Source organism: Pollicipes pollicipes, unplaced genomic scaffold, assembly GCF_011947565.3.
Source record: "Pollicipes pollicipes isolate AB1234 unplaced genomic scaffold, Ppol_2.1 Scaffold_4740;HRSCAF=5597_pilon_pilon_pilon, whole genome shotgun sequence".
NCBI lineage: Eukaryota > Metazoa > Arthropoda > Thecostraca > Pollicipedomorpha > Pollicipedidae > Pollicipes > Pollicipes pollicipes.
The window spans coordinates 32870000-32883258 of NW_023596545.1; the positions used below are offsets into that span (position 1 = coordinate 32870000).

At 59.2% G+C, this 13259-nt stretch overlaps 2 protein-coding genes across 2 annotated transcripts in view; both read left to right on the plus strand.

The window, feature by feature from the left end:
• Window positions 1-4551: 4551 nt before the first annotated feature.
• Window positions 4552-5900, plus strand: LOC119098237 (uncharacterized). Its single transcript, XM_037221162.1, has 4 exons — window positions 4552-4587; window positions 5092-5346; window positions 5774-5837; window positions 5869-5900. Exons 1-4 carry the CDS (start codon window positions 4582-4584, stop codon window positions 5898-5900), a joined length of 357 nt encoding a protein of 118 aa, XP_037077057.1. The 5' UTR covers window positions 4552-4581.
• Window position 5901: 1 nt separating this feature from the next.
• Window positions 5902-13259, plus strand: part of LOC119098238 (uncharacterized) — an 8489-nt gene continuing 1131 nt past the window's right edge. The window contains exons 1-9 of the mRNA XM_037221163.1: window positions 5902-5976; window positions 7433-7582; window positions 7917-8206; window positions 8468-8621; window positions 9097-9124; window positions 9776-9955; window positions 11190-11298; window positions 11802-11876; window positions 12802-12944. Coding sequence (XP_037077058.1) covers window positions 7454-7582; window positions 7917-8206; window positions 8468-8621; window positions 9097-9124; window positions 9776-9955; window positions 11190-11298; window positions 11802-11876; window positions 12802-12944 — 1108 coding nt within the window. The 5' untranslated portion in view covers window positions 5902-5976; window positions 7433-7453. The remainder of the gene's footprint in view (window positions 5977-7432; window positions 7583-7916; window positions 8207-8467; window positions 8622-9096; window positions 9125-9775; window positions 9956-11189; window positions 11299-11801; window positions 11877-12801; window positions 12945-13259) is intronic.

The window sequence follows — 13259 nt, forward strand, 5'->3', positions numbered from 1 at the left end:
CGTTCCCATCCTAGCTGCAGTCGGCCACTACCTCAGTCGCCGACTGACGTCTGCTCTCCCCCGCCCCGCCAGCTGCGTTCACAGACTGCGAGCGGTGCGTAGGCGGCGCCACTGGTTTGGAGCCGGAGCGGGACTGCGCCCACCAGTGCATGGAAAGCGAGCTTGTGCGCATCCAGGACGCAGAAGTGTGCGCCCTGAAGGAGCCGGCCGCTGTGGCGCCTTGCGACAAACGTCAGCGGCTCCGGCGCCTACTACAACCCGTGAGCAAGGGGTGGGGCGCGCCGCGACGCCCAGCGGCACTGCTGGGCGCGCAGCTACGCAACCGTACAGCGTGATGTGTGTGTGTGTGCGTGTGCGTGTGCGTGTGCGTGTGCGTTTGCGTGTGTGTGTGTGTGTGTGTGTGTGTGTGTGTGTGTGTGTGTGTGTGTGTGTGTGTGTGTGTGTGTGGTGTGTGTGTGTGTGTGTGTGGTGTGTGTGTGTGTGTGTGTGTGTGTGTGTGTGTGTGTGGTGTGTGTGTGTGTGTGTGTGTGTTGTGTGTGTGTGTGTGTGTGTGTGTGTGTGTGTGTGTGTGTGTGTGTGTGTGTGTGTGTGTGTGTGTGTGTGTGTGTGTGTGTGTGTGTGGGTGTGTGTGTGTGTGTGTGTGTGTGTGTGTGTGTGTGTGTGTGTGTGTGTGTGTGTGTGTGTGTGTGTGTGTGGTGCGTGATCGTGGTGGCGTAACGTGCAGGGTTATTGCGGACTGTTTGCCCAGTCCGGGGTATCGGTGGATCGTTTTGTTGTTTTTTGTTGTTGTTATTTTTTGCTGAGCTTCAGCCAGATCTGCTAGAAGATGTGCTCAGCGTGTAGCATCGGCCTTAAGCATCGCATCATAAGGTGTCAAAACGACTTTCCCGGCCACTCACACTTCACATTCGCTCAACATTGCTACGGTCAGCCCTTCAGCATGCGATCACTCCATGCCAGCATAATTCCGTACCGTACTGTCCCGTGTTGCCTCCGATGCTTGCCTTCCTCTTTCATCTCTGACACTGCCATGGCGTCCCGCTGTCTCTATCCCTGACGCCGCCATGACGTTCTTCTGTTCTCGTTTCTGGCGCCACCATGGCTCCCCTCTGTTCCCTGTCTCTGGCTTTGCAATGCCGTCCCTCTGTTTCCGTCTCTGACACCACCATGCCGTCCCTCTGCTCCCGTCTCTGACGCCACCATACCGTCCCTCTGTTCCCGTCTCTGACGCCGCCGTGGTGTCCCTCTGTCCCAGTCTCTGACACTGTCATCGCGTCCTTCTGTTCCCGTCCCTGACGCCGCCATCGCTTCCTTCCGCTCCTCGCCTCCGACACTGTCATACCGTCCCCCTGCTCCCGCGTCCGCCACCGCCACGGCGTACGTCTCCCGCGTGCTCTGACGCCGCCGCGTCGGCGCTCAGGTGCGGCCACTGCGTGCTGGGCACCACGGGCCTGACGGCCACCCACGGCCGCGACTCGTGCGGCCGCTGCTCGGCGACCAGCGGCGAGGCGCAGCCGCTGGTCGCCTGCCCGGAGGAGGCGTGCGACGGCGAGCTGTCCAGCCCGCGCCGGCTCGACCGCTGTGGCCAGTGTCGCCACCCAGCCGCCGCCAACTGGGGTGGTGAGTGGGGCCGACCGCGCGCGGCGCGCGGAGCCGGGCGGGCGCCGGAGCGTCGGCGCGTGGCCCGTGCATGGGCGTCTGGGCAGGGGCCAGGGAGCGGCAGGTTATGTCGCGCCATCTGGCGATTTCGTTGTGTTCAGCTCAGCGCGTGCAGCACTCAGATTGGCTCGAATATTATGGATTTTTTTCACTTCGGTAGCATGCTTTAACTCTGGTGAATGCATATTTGTACACTCAGGCGGCTTGGTCTTCACACCTAAACTAACTCCTTGTAGGTGATACAATCGGATGATAACTTAATGGCATTGTTAAGTGATCACCTATGAGGCTCTGCCAGCTGTATGACCCTAGATCATTCGCCAGATAACATTAAACTCAGCCATTTCTCCATCAGCAAGCCCGGAGAGGTCTTCTCGACTATGTGATCCCTCTGGCCCATCCCCGCGTGACGCATCCTAGCACTTCACACCGCTCCGACTGCCGCAGCCTGCAAGCGGTTCGGTCGGCCGCCTGCGGTGGTGGACGTGGCGCGACTGGGAACCAACGAGCCCGCCACCGTCGCCCTGCCGCTGCGCAACCAGACGAAACCCTGGGACCCCACGCTGGTCAGCTGTTTCGTGCAGAACGCCGGCGGCGAGAAGACGGACGTGAGTGGGGACGGTGCGCCGCGGCTCGCTGCGTCGGTCAAGGGTCTGTAACCCATGCCAGTGACCGTGTGCGCACTCAGACATGGCGTTTATCGTCAGCGAGACACGAAATCAAACTGATCGGCTGCGTCTAATGGAATGGGTTCAACGTGCTCAGCCACCCGCCTGGATTCTACGGAATGAGAGCAGCATATGAAAGTCTCATGCAAAATGCATCAGCTGTCCCGGAGGCTTTGTAGAAATTCACATTTTACATCTCACACAGTCATTCCACATTTCATGTGGTAGGGTTCTTATGGTACAATTGTTCAGTAGGACGGAGAGAGACTGTTATTTATGAGCAGTTTGTCAGCGCGGGGCAGCGTGGTTGATGCTGACATCAGCAGAGACTCTCTCCGTGCTCGTTCACACTCCGGCATTAGCCCGCTGTCACTGCGCTCAGCCCTTCTCCATGCCGCCTGATGAGGACATCGCACGCCCCACCTGCAGGTCTCCACCTTCCCGCACGAGACGCTGATCATCACGGCGGCCGGCACGAGGCGCAGGAAGTGGGCCGTCGGCGCGAACTTGCCGGCCGACCTGCCACTCGGCTCGTACGACTTCGGCTGCGGCGACATGACGTCGGCCGACAGCTTCATGCTGGTGAACAGCAGCAGTCTGGGCATCGCCTCTCTGGAGCCGCCCGAGGGCACGCTGGGGGAGGAGAACATGGTATGTCACGACGGCTGCGCGCTAGATCCGTGCCGGACACGCCGCGTGTGGGGTCGTCTGACTGACTTCGCCTGTCTGACTGTCGCTTGTTAGTTGGCTGTTTTCCTGGGGTAAATCCGGCCCGCAACGGCGCTTACTTCCAACGCCGCCGCATTGGTCGGCCCTTCTTCGGAGTTGTGCCTGCTCCCGTCTCGTCTGCGCCGCGTTCCCCGCCCCTCTTGCCCTCCCCGGATGTGGCGCGCGCCGTGTGCAGCTCTGCCCTAAATGACTGGCGCAGTCGAAGCGCCCTCAAAACCACACATCAGTCGGCTACAGCTGGGCCCCTTCGCAGGTGAGCGTGACGCTGTCGACGACGCCGACGGCCGGGGCGCCGGTGCTGCTGGGCCTGCTGTCGCCGGCCGGCGTGCGGCCGTCGTACACTGCCGTGCTGCTGCGGAAGCCGGCCGCCGGCACCAGCCGCAAGGGCGGCGCCGGTTCACTGCAGGCCTGGCTGCCGCGACTGCCGGTTGCCGGCCGCTACCGCGCCGTCGTCGCCTACGACGAGGCCGGCGTGCAGGCGCTGCTCAAGCAGGGGTCAGTGTCGTGTCCAGCCAGGGGTCAGCCCAGGACTCAGGCGATGAGGCATGACGGCTGCTGGGCTGAAGCAACGAGCCATGTGCATGGTGATGTCTTTGAATTGCAGCGTGAGGTATACCCGTGCCTTTGTATTAGGTCTGTCGTTAAGACCCACTGAAATTGGATGGCGTGTTTGAACCATTCGGTTCAGCCAGCCTAAATAAGGTATTAACCCGACTGTGGCCACGATCCCTGTTAAGCAGGCTGGTGCATTCCTCACCAGTGGACCTGTCATGCTGCTGGCTACTTATGCCAATCCCCAGGTAATCCGAGCGTCAGCTGACCCGGGCCGCTCGGCAGGTGCGGGGAGACGTGCGCGCCGATCCACCTGGACATGGTGTCGACCGCGCCGCGCATAGTGGGCGCCGGCTTCACGGCTCCGTACCGCCACATCAGCGTCGAGTTTGACCGGCCCGTGACCTCTGAGCAGAGCTGCGAGCAGCTGCTGGACGCGGACAGCCTGCAGCAGCTCGGCGACGCCGGTGAGTGGCGGCTGGGCGCCCGCGACGTCTCCCGCGGCCCTGCAGCAGGAGACGTCTCGTTTGCGCTCAGTCAACGCTGACGCTGAGCTCGTCGGCCAGTGATATCGCCTCTATGGGTTTCCTTTGGCGTAAAGAAGATATTCTAAGAAGGCAACAGGTGGATATGCTAGGTATATCCGAGTTCGGATCAAGTTTGTCTTTCGATCACCCAACTTGCGAAACGACCCAGCTGCCATTGAACGCATCTGTACCCAGGCCCTGCCATACCGCTCCTGGGGGTTCCACCGCCATTCATGCCCGCCGTGAGCTGTGTGCGCCTTGGCCCACAGCCTGCCAGGTGCGCGGCAGTCAGCTGCTGATCCGGCCCGGCGACAAGATGGCGCCGCCCAGCGGGCCGCTGACCCTGACGCTGGCCGGGGGCAGCGCCATTGTCAGCCGCGGCGCTGGCAGCGGGCCGCTGGCGGGGCCGCGCCACCGGCTCTGTCAGCGTCAGCTTCGCCGAGGCCATGGCGGTACGAATGCGGCGTAGGCTCGGTCGCCGACGGGCATCGAAGCGGCCGGACAACGAAGCAGCAACAAATGAATTTCAACCCCGTTATTGGGAGCAGTGATCTCGGTTAGGGCGAAGCGCGCGGTATTCGGCGTCATGTCGTACGAGGTAGATGTTTGGTCTCCACCGCAGGATTAAAGATCTGCACCGTAAGGGATTGACATTGACTGTTTGTTACGCTGTTATAGGGCATCGGGGGTGCTTACCGGGACAGCATATTCTGCACGTTCTCACCACAGTGGCGGCGATGTAGGGAGAGGGCTGTAGCGAGCATGGCTGTGCCATTCAAGTAATGCTGCGACAGACGTTGCCGGAGGGCTGTCGGTGGCGCGCTCTGAGGCGGGGTAGGTCAGGCCAGGTCACTCCCTGCCGCGGGTACGACCGCTGTCGTGACCCACCAGGCAGCCGGTGGCGTACCCTGCGCCTGAGCCGGGGCCGGTCAGCTCAGGCCGCCTCCCTTCCGCAGGTACCCCCGGAGTTCTCCCTGGTCGGACCGTCGGTGGTGTGCTCGGCGGCCGACTCACGCGCCACCTACCGGGCGCTGACGCTGGAGGGCCTCGGCCGGGCGCTCACCTACACGTGGAACGTGACGCTGGAGGCGGACACCACGCTGACGCAGCGCACCACGCTGGAAGTCTGGCAGGGCATCAACGAGGTCATGGAACGCGATGCGACGTACGGGACGGGAGCCGTGTCCGTCTACACCATCAACACGTCACCGGTCAGAGGCGCGCGCGCATGTAGCCGTACAGCCGGATGCCCGCTGCAGCCAACTGCTTCCCTAACTTCGAGTGTGTGGTGGCAGCTGGTGGCAGCGTATATATATATATATATATATATATATATATATATATATATATATATATATATCTAAACTTGTTGCTCCTATAGAAGCGATAGAAATAGCATAATGTTGATAGAAAAATGAAAGTATGTTTGGTACATTTGGTAAGATAACAGCCCATGTAGATAATAAGCTCTACCGAAGTCCATACTATATGACATCTGCTCACATTTAACCCTTTGACCCTGTGCATGCCATCGTTGGCCATGCTGAACACCAGTGTTGTTCGTGGTAACAACGCGATCACGAACGCCACGGCCCAGCAAACAACGCACTCACAGCCTGCGCTGCCCCGTCGCCACAGCTCATCGCCGACGACTTCAACTACCAGGTGTTTGCGAAGGCGCAGACGTGGGTGGGCGGCTCGCGCAGCCTGTTCCGCGCGTTCCGCGTGGTCAGCTCGGGCCTCTCGGTGGCCGTGTCGGCCCTGACCGCATCGCTGCCGGCGGCCTCTACACCTACCGAGCGACGGCCGTCCTCTGCGGCGGCGAGCAGCGCGGCTTCAAGGTGGGCGACGGCGAGCGCCGGCCGCTCGGGCCGCTGGGTGGGGTCCTCTGGACGGCTGGCTGACGCGGGGACGCTGATAATGTGATGAAGCTAAGCCGATGGCGGGCGCCGACCGCTCGCACCGCTGGTGGGGTCTCTGGACGGCTGGCTGACACAGGGACGCTGATAATGTGATGAATCTAAGCCGACGGCGAGCGCCGGCCGCTCGCACCGCTGGTGGGGTCTCTGGACGGCTGGCTGACACGGGGAAGCTGATAATGTGATGAAGCTAAGCCGATGGCGGGCGCCGACCGCTCGCACCGATGGTGGGGTCTCTGGCCGGCGGGCTGACACGGGGACGCTGATAATGTGATGAAGCTAAGCTGACGCTCCCGTGGGGTGTGCAAAACTAAGGCGCTTATGGTGCGCGGAATTTGTTGTGTCATGATACTGCTGGTCGATAAGTATAAGAGATAAAAAACCGCTATAATGCGTCATCCAGCCGTTATGGGTTTTGTCAAATTTGTTTGCTTATATAATCGTATACCTAGACATTTGCTCTCTAAGCCTAGCAGCACAGCATTTGTCTTTTATCAGCAAGTGACCTGATATGACATGCGGTCATTTCCACTCGACTTCACCGCACAACCAGCCATTTCCGTCTGCGCGTCGACAGGCTGTGCCCGGTCCGGCGGCCGCCTGTCCCAGAATACGTGACGCCGGCCGGGAATGGCAACACCCATGTGCCTCCTAATACCCGATGTGTGTGTGTGTGTGTGTGTGTGTGTGTGTGTGTGTGTGTGTGTGTGTGTGTGTGTGTGTGTGTGTGTGTGTGTGTATGTGTGTGTATGTGTGTGTGTGTGTGTGTGTGTGTGTGTGTGTGTGTGTGTGTGTGTGTGTGTGGTGTGTGTGTGTGTGTGTGTGTGTGTGTGTGTGTGTGTGTGTGTGTGTGGTGTGTGTGTGTGTGTGTGTGTGTGTGTGTGTGTGTGTGTGTGTGTGTGTGTGTGTGTGTGTGTGTGTGTGTGTGTGTGCGTGTGTGTGCGTCTGCCCCGCCACGCTAGGGTGCCCGTGTCGTGCTTATTATTTATCGTGTGGGCTTTTGCCGCGGTACGCCTGAGCCTAGCTGGATCGTCTGCAACGTTTTCTCACTCAGTGTGTGCCATTCTACCCCAGCACGCCCAGGTTCCACCGTTTCCGACTCTCAGTGTGTGTCTGCTGCCCCAGAACGCCTGGATCCAGTCGTTTTTGACGCTGAGCGTGTGCCTGCTGCCCCAGTACGCTCGACCCCGTCGTTTCTTACTCTCGGCGTGTGCCTGCTGCCCTAGTGCGTCCGGATCCCCTCGTTTCCCGCTCTGAGCGTGTGCTTGCTGCCCCAGTACGCTCTACCCCGTCGTGTTTTACCCTCGGCGTGTGCCTGCAGCCCTAGTACGTTCGGATCCCTTCGTTTCTCGCTCTGAGCGTGTGCCTGCTGCCCCAGTACGCCTGGCGCCTGCCTGGGATGCCGGCCTCGGCTCTGGAGGGCCTGGACAGCGCCACCCTGCGGCTGGACACGGCTCAGCTGGTCTGGCAGTCCGAGTTCGTCCTCACCTGCGTGGTTACCTCGATGGATACCGGAGATGTGGGCACGGTCAGTCGGAAGCCCGCCAGCTGATCGGTGGCCGTCTCTCAGAGCCTGAGGATCTCCTCTTAGCCGTTAAATAATGTTCACTTTGGTAGCCGCGGCGATGTTCCCTTCTGTTATTGCACGGATCACTTATACCGTGGCTGTACATGAATTACGTTGGATAGCCGGTGTTATAATTACACCTGCTGGGATCACTGATTGACAATCCATAAACCTCCAAAAATTTTCGCAGTCGTTATGGCTGTGCTGTATGCTCCATGAAGCAAGTTCAGCGGTCCACCGAGGAGCGGCAGCAGCCTGCTGACTGTCCTGACGCCTCGACCCTCTCTCCTTGCAGGGCTCGCTGCGTCTGCGGCCGGTAGGTGGCGGCGTGCGCGCCCGGCTGCCGGCCGAACGACGCTCAGTGTCCGCCGGCCAGCCGGTCTTCCTGGACGGCTCGCGTTCGGCTGACCTGGACAGGCGCCCCGGCTCGCTCGCCTTTACATGGAGCTGCCAGCTGGCCGACGGCGGCGGCGGCTGCTTCGTCGGCAAACCCGGGGCGCTGCGCCGCCTGGAGCAGCACCTGGGCCAGGAGGCCGTCAGCCAGCCGACTCTGCGTGTGCCGGCAGACCTGCTCGGCGCCGACACGTGAGGGACACGCGATACGTAGCCCGAGACGCCGGCGGATGGCAGCGGCAGGCAGGATGCGCCCTCTTCTGGCGACTCGTTCAGCTTCTGTACTCTCTGTGGCTGCCGCACGGGCACAAACCAAACATTGCGTGATGGCTCGAATGTCTTAAACGCCGCCCGGTGTTTGAAACAAAAGCATACAGAAAGTGTGTTTCCGTTCATTATTGTAACGCTATAAAGTTTTTTTGTATATAATGTGATATTCCGATGCCTTTGCAGGTGGTACCGCTTCACCCTGCGCGTGGAAAAGAACAGTGATGTGGACGAGGCCTCGACAGAGGTGTTCGTCGGGCGGCAGCGGCGGCCCAGGCTGTGGATCAACCGCAACCAGGACTTCTTTAGCCCATATGAGCCTATCTACATTCCGGCTCAGGTGCATACTGCGTTTTCAGTTGAACAACTTGGGTGTGCATCTTAGTGGGGGGTGGTAGCTTCAAGGCACACAGACAACTATCAGGACTGAATGATTTCGTCGGAACATATGTAGGATGACAACACACTGAGTGAATCGCACGGGCCATCTTCGTGGAAATTAGCTCCCTCAAAATTATCCCCTCCTGCGCGCGTGTTAGCGCTCGTCCAAGCCCGACCACCTGTTTGTGAGCGTTTTCAACCGGGCACCGCCACTCTACAAGTGTCTGGGCGTACCCTCCAGACCTGGCCGATGTCTGAGTTATGCTCTCTTCTCCCGGCCGATGTCTGAGCTTAATGCTTTCCTTCCCCCGGTCGATGTCTGAGCTAGGCTCTCTTCCCCGGCCGATGTCTGAGCCATGCTCTCCTCCTCCGATCGATGTCTGAGGTATGCTCTCATCCTGGCCGGTGTCTGAGCCATGTCCTCGTCCGACCAGGTGTCGACTGACTGGCGGGTGACGGTGCGCTGAGGAGACAGAGTACGAGCTGCCGGCGGCCGCCCTCGACTCCGCCTCGTTCCAGCCCACCGACGTGGCCGGTGGTACCAGGCGCCGGCCGTTCGACCTGGTGCTGCCGCCGCTGGAGCAGCCCGGAGACCGCTGTATGTCTCTGTCTCTCTGTTTCTCTGTCTCTCTGTATCTCTGTCTCTCTGTATCTCTGTCTCTAGGTCTCTGTGTCCGGGTCTCTGTGTCTGGGTCTCTGGGTCTGGGTCTCTCTCTCTCTCCTCTCTCTCGTCTCCTCTCTCTCGTCCTGCCTCTCTCTGCTCTCTCTCTCTCCTCTCTCCTCTCTCTCTTCGTCTGCTCGAAGCTCTCCTCCTCCTCGCTCTCTCTCTCTCTCCTTCTCTCCCTCTCGTCACTCTCTCTCTTCTCACCGTCTCTCCTCTCTCTCCTCGTCTTGCATCATCTCTCTCTCTCTCTCTCTCTCTCTTTCTTTCTTCTAATGTGTAGAGTTAGATGTCCCTTCGGGTTACCCTGTAAGGTGCTTGTTGTTATCAATGCTCACATGTTTTCCATTCCAAGAATGCGCCCGCTGTTTCGCCTCGAGTTGGCGCTGGGCTGTTGCGGCGGCTCGGTGCGGCGACCGCGGACGCCACCCTCACAGGGCCGGCGTTGGCAGGTCGCCTGTGCGGGGAGGTGATCCGCTTCACGCTGCGGGTCGACGCCGAGGGTGAGGAGGCCGACACCTACTCGGCGGAGGTGGAGATACGCATGCCGTCGGGGCCGCTGCAGGGCGAACTGGCGGTAAGTGGACGGCTGGGGTCGCACAACTGCCAGCAGGAATGGCTCTCACTCCTCGGTGGGACTGGGTTTGTTGAATGGGTGTCATCGGGGTGTTGACACCCCTACGTTAGTTCGTGAAAGGTCGGTCGGCTTCTTGAGAAGAGGATGCAACGTTTCCAAGGCATTTCGGACGTTCCATGTTCAGTGTAATGTAGTCGGGAGTGTCAGCTCCCAAAATCGATTCGGAGCTGAGCCAGTGCAGGTAATTCAATCTGCCCTCAGATGCTGACTGCTTCCCGGATTTCGACCACTTTGATTTACGTTCATGATGTCAAGGTTAGAAAGAAGTCGGATCAAATTTTATAGTTGTTATTTGGTTGGATCAAAATTGCTTTGATGTTGGGTAATGACCTTTCATTTGAAGCCACCTTGATGATGGTAATGGTGATATATGACGGTGATGATATAGAATACGGATCTGCGTGGGACCGAGGGTACCAGCAGTTCAGACACGGCATTGCATTCAGAAAATACAAAAAAACAAACAAACAAAAATACACCCCTGAAAAATTCAAGGTGACAACCTGGGTGCAATGAACCCCCAACGCACTGGACACGGTGGAGTGAACACAGCATGCTATGAGGCCATCTCTCAATTTGCGGAAGACTTCCGTCAAAGTCTGCACGCTGCAGCACTGCACATCCTGATTCTAATTGATGTGTCGTGCCCGCCCCCCTTCCCCGGCAGGTGGGGTCTGGAGATGGAATGGTAACGTCTTTGGATGCTTCGACTGGCTGGACAGCGCCATCCGCCGTTCAACCGTTGAACTACGAGTTCGGCTATGTATACCCAGATGGCTTGAAAGTGGCCATGGCTTCGGTTTCTGGTGATGTGCCTCAAGTGAAGATTTTATTGCCTAAAGGTGAGATATTGAACCTGTGCGCTGATGTTTATGATGTCCGGTTGTCAACAGGCATCAGCTGAAGAAGTTGTCTGAAAGTACCCCTCTTCCCAGACAAAGACAACCTGCCCTCTCTTTGTGGGCGCAGGAGGAAGATGATTTTCAGTTAGTCAACCAAAGCTGATTGACGACGAGTGCGCTATCATGTCTTCTTTAAGTTTTATTGCCATCACTAGTATTTTTGTCGTCATGTACGCAACGCTGTCGTCGTCGCGCGGTTCGCGTTCCATAGACATACTAATTTAATACAAAGCCGGGAGCACATGACCGGCCTGTGCTACTCTGATCGGGCCGAGCCCAGCCGGAGGAGCCGGAGGCGTTGGTGAACGCCGCCGTCCGCCTCCGCAGATGCCCGGACAGTGTACGTGGAGGTCTGCTCGGCCGCCGGCATCTGCCGGTCCGTGGAGAGCGACGCGCCGCAGAGCTCGGGCGAAGCGAGCGACGAGAACGCAGAGAGGTGAGCCGCCCACTCGAACAGTCGTGGGATATGTGCACCATTGCTTGCAAATGCCTCGAACCCAACATGAAAATGCACGTTTAATGTAAAGTTGTGATGCTCTCAAAACACGTCTTGAGAAGCGCTAGATTCCTGACACTCGCGTGTAACTCTGCCTTGCCGCCTCAGTTTTTATGGTTGTTTTTTGTGCAAACTCGCGGCACGGTTTGGGGCACCCTTGACGTGGCTTCATCGGTGCTGGGATGAACGTCTCTCCGACACGCCGTCCATCAGCGACTGACCACAGTCGATTAATTTAGGGGCGCGGAGTGTGCGGGCGTGGGAATCTGCTGCTCCCTCTCCCAAACTTTGACGGAGCTGTGCATTAATAGCAGGGCTTTGGTTGAAGAAGCCACCGAAATACCGCTACGCCTGACATATCACTCGAACCCGCTGCCATTGGACCGTGCCTGACCCGGGCTGAGCCCTGAACGTGGCCTAAGCCCAGACTACCGGCCCGCCAGGAGTCTGGGAGAGCTGTTCGTCGAGGCGACGGAGCGCCACCGGGCGTCGCAGGTGCTGGGCTGGGCGCTGGCCGCGCTGGATCGGCTGCCGGCACGCCGGCGCGCCGCCGCCGACGGACTGGCCCCCATCGTGCACCTGGCCGTGCAGAGGGCGTTCGCGTCCGTCCGCCTCAGGTGGGCGCCGCCAGCCGAGCTGGGCCGAAGGTGCCGAGCGCGCCCGCCGCTTGGCCGAACTGGAGCGAGGGTGCCGAGCGCGCCCGCCGCCTGCTCCGTCCGCCGGCACCCTGCCATCTGCTGGCCGGCCACTGACCGGTGACGGCGGTCAGGACGATCTGCCGGCAAAGAGCGTGTTACGTCACACGTCGAATTCTTAGCTGCAGGCGGATTATGTTCTTTCTTATGCGTACGAGACAAGGATAGTCGTGATATTCCCTAGGAAATGTGTTCGCATCACAGTGGCCTAGACAACACTGTGTGAGTGCAGCAAACGCTATTAAGTGATTTGCTCTTCGCATTCACCTGTATCATCAGAGCACGTGTTCAGCAGACTGTCGGTGTATGACATGTCGGTGTTAATATGAGTGCGTGTATCATTCGGGCCGTTTGCCAATCACGTGTATCTAATCTCGTCTTTTGACCACTCACAGGCTAATGGCGACCGTAGAAAGCACAGATATAACTCCTGAGCAAAAGCGGTGGGTAATTCTGCCTCGCAGCAAATCGTTTTAACGTGGCCTTCAAAGTGGCAGTAACTGAATTACGCTAAGAAGTCTTAGCTTTTTTTTGGAGTCCACTTTACGCAGTGAAATGATGTGAACGAGTCGCCACGTTTTTGGTGCAATGTTTAATGCAATAACTACGATGTCGCTCTCAGCCCTTAATACCAGCAGCTCCTGCACCTAATCGCATTCTCTCGTCACGCCACCAGCTCCTAAAGCGTTGGCCGACCTTCCGAAGCGTAATGACGGTGTTGTGACGCCCGCTGGCCACTCGACCACAGTCGGGCGCTGGAGGAGGCGGTGACCACCACCGAGCTGATGACACGACTGGACCAGGCGCTGACCCAGTTCGACCTGTCCGGAGATATCGCCTCCCTCAACAGCCTGCTGCTCGAGGCCGTGGTGCCCAGCGCCACACCCCCAGGTGAGGGTGCTCCGGCGCCCCCCCCCCCCGCGCGCCCGGGCACCGCTCCGCCTGGCGACCCTGTCAATTGTGCGCATAGAAGCAGGAAGCAACCTCTAATTGGCGGTTGGCGGCAGCTCGGAGAGATGCCGCGGGAGATCAGATGCCCGCGGGCCAGTACTTACAGTGATCGGGGCAGGGGAGGGGTGAGGGACAGTGTTTCCGGTGGGACCCCGCGTCCTCTGGGCTTGCGATGAGCGGTACGATGAGATCATTTATAGCCCGGTCGAAAGCGTGGCGCCTTGACTACATTCGAGGCATTAGAAGTATTGGCGA